The sequence below is a fragment of the Mercenaria mercenaria genome, chromosome 6, assembly GCF_021730395.1.
Source record: "Mercenaria mercenaria strain notata chromosome 6, MADL_Memer_1, whole genome shotgun sequence".
NCBI classification, from domain to species: Eukaryota; Metazoa; Mollusca; class Bivalvia; order Venerida; family Veneridae; genus Mercenaria; species Mercenaria mercenaria.
This window is the reverse complement of record NC_069366.1, coordinates 64,713,874-64,716,344: the sequence shown is the minus strand read 5'-3', so window position 1 is coordinate 64,716,344 and position 2,471 is coordinate 64,713,874. Positions and strand designations below refer to the sequence as shown.

The 2,471-nt window shown below is 35.6% G+C and overlaps 1 protein-coding gene across 1 annotated transcript; it reads right to left on the bottom strand.

Moving 5' to 3' along the window:
• Positions 1-1,242: 1,242 nt before the first annotated feature.
• Positions 1,243-2,157, bottom strand: LOC123550395 (galactose-3-O-sulfotransferase 2-like). Its single transcript, XM_053546863.1, has 2 exons — positions 1,564-2,157; positions 1,243-1,464 (listed from the first exon to the last, which is right to left on the bottom strand). Exons 1-2 carry the CDS (start codon positions 2,155-2,157, stop codon positions 1,243-1,245), a joined length of 816 nt encoding a protein of 271 aa, XP_053402838.1.
• Positions 2,158-2,471: the final 314 nt, after the last annotated feature.

The window sequence follows — 2,471 nt, the reverse complement described above, 5'->3', positions numbered from 1 at the left end:
TCATTCTGGGTTATAATACCTGGCAATCATTCCGTAAGTACCATGTTTTACGGTGTTGAATTATGAAAAAAAAAATATTTACAATACTGAATTATGTTTTTGAATTCTGTAATAAAGGTATAAACATGCTAAAATCTTAACCTTAATTATATACATAGTAGTCAATGTTTATAAGCCGGAGGTAGCACATAAATTCAGTAATTTACAATGGCCACTGCACTGAAGCCTATAGCTAATTCGTAATACACAATATGTCCTGTACCAGAAGTCTGAAATGACTGAGCCAAATACTGTAAAAGCAGATATTGATTTTCGCTGTATTTGCTTTTGATTTTTGCTATATTTATGCCCCTTTCGAAGGAGAGGTATATTGTTTTGCAGATGTCGGTCCGTCGATCGGTCGGTCTGCCTGTCTGTAGACTGTTTTCTGATCAATAATTAAGCCTACCCTGGTCTTCTTCATATAGTGATTGTTTGTGGACAATTTTTATACCCGCGGGTACATTTCCAATTTATACCTGCAGGTATAATTTTATTACTACCTGTGGCACCTGGAAACTTTCGACCCAAATGGTACACCATACAACAGTGCGGTAACTAGCGTGCGGGTATTAAATACCTGCACACTTTTAGTTACCCTGTAGTCAGTTTATACCCGCGGGTATAAAAAATTTAGTCACCCTGTAGTAAGTGTATACGATTTACCTGCACCAAATTTGTTAAGAAAAACACCGAACTATGATACAAATATAAACAATCATACATTTGTACTAACACATGAGGAGGAAAAATGAATTTTTCTTAAGTAAAAGAATGAGAAAAAAAGATCTATGTCAGAGAGCAAAATTACTGTTCCTATATTATACATATACAAATACTTTCAATATGATACCTGTCATGAACATAAAAAGTGATGCTTAGGCCCTATAACAAAATATCTTTTATATAACAATTTACTGATATTTTATGTATGTTTAGTCTACGTGACTGTGTGCGTAAAAAATTCAATTGCATTATTGAGGTTTCATGATCTTGCTATAAAATGCCCAACAGGGGGTATCTCCAATATAATAACACTAGCCGGCAATCAAAGTCTGCAGAAATAGTCTGTAGTTTAAAAAAATTAACTTCATTTCCCCTCTACAACCTTATCTGTTAGTCTGCAAAAAGTCTGCAATCTAGTGCAAAATCTGCAGACTACAATCTGCATTCTGCGAAAATTTCTGCAAAATAAGGAGAACCCTAATACCGTTTCTTTATTTTGCCAACGTCCATCCTAAATATCAGTTCACATTCTGATGAATGTACTTCAAAACTTCGATCCCATTTAGAAGATGGGAACTCTATTTTAGAATCATCAACAGCTTTGCCACAGAACGTTTTTACACTGTGTAAAATATTTTCGAAGTGTAGAACTTCTGACTGGAAATCTTTCCCTCCTTGTTTAATTTTACTTTCCAGCTCCTTCTTAAAAAAATTGTAAATTTCAAAATCAAGCATGTTGTTCGAAAACAGTGTATGTTTCTCCTCTTCACTGAGGGAAATATTTCCATACGTATTTACCTTCTTTGCTCCGTACAGAATATCTGCAAAGGACCAATTTAAAATTCGCTTTAGAAGTATCAGAGATTCATTAATTTTTTCTAAAACAAGAACCAAAGAGAAACTAGAATTCAAGCTTTCTATGTACTGATGAATATAATCTTTCTTTCTATGTTTTTTTTCCATTCCAAAATACGCGCCCATAACATTTTCTGCTCCATATTTTGACGTATTTCTTAGAACTCTGTGAATGTATTCTTGTTCAGAGAGACTTTTCATCTCTTTGCTCTTTCTTAGAGGCTTGAAATAGAAGGCATGACTTATAATCCTCTGTGTTGGTTCCCGAACGAGTCCAATGATTGCCGAGTCTCTGCGGACAATGTTCGTGAAAAACATTCTGTCAAAATGAGTATGTATTACGAAGATGTCATAGCACTTTTTCTCTTCTAAAAGACGCTTCTGTTTCTCTCGGCTAACCAATGCAGTCGACTTTGGTAGGTACATGTCCAACTTATTCTTTATGCCAAATCTAAGAAATATACATGCTAATGTACTAGATCCGGTCTTGGGCACTTTCAAAAACGCAATATGCTCTATTTTGTCGACAGTTTTCATTTTTAGCCCACCATCATCAGATGGTGGGCTATTAAAATCACTCTGCGTCCGTGGTCCGTCCGTCCGTCATTCCGTCCGTCCGTCCGTTAACAATTTCTCGTTATCGCATCTCCTCAGAAACTACTGAGGGGATTTTGACCAAACTTTGTCAGAATGATGTATTGGTACCCTAGTTGTGTCTCCCTGAAAATCAGACTGGGTCAACAATTTATGAGTGAGTTATGGCCCTTTGTTTATTTCTATAATTTACATAGATTTATATAGGGAAAAACTTTGAAAACCCTCTTGTCCAAAACCACAGAGCCTAGGGCTTT

What these genes read in the sequence shown, in the direction of transcription:
- LOC123550395 (XM_053546863.1), bottom strand. Translation starts at nt 2,157, where the DNA reads ATGAAAACTGTCGACAAAATAGAGCATATTGCGTTTTTGAAAGTGCCC. An exon ending in TTCTGTACGGAGCAAAGAAG is followed by an intron (nt 1,465 to 1,563) that starts GTAAATACGTAT and finishes TTTTTTAAGAAG; the next exon opens with GAGCTGGAAAGTAAAATTAA.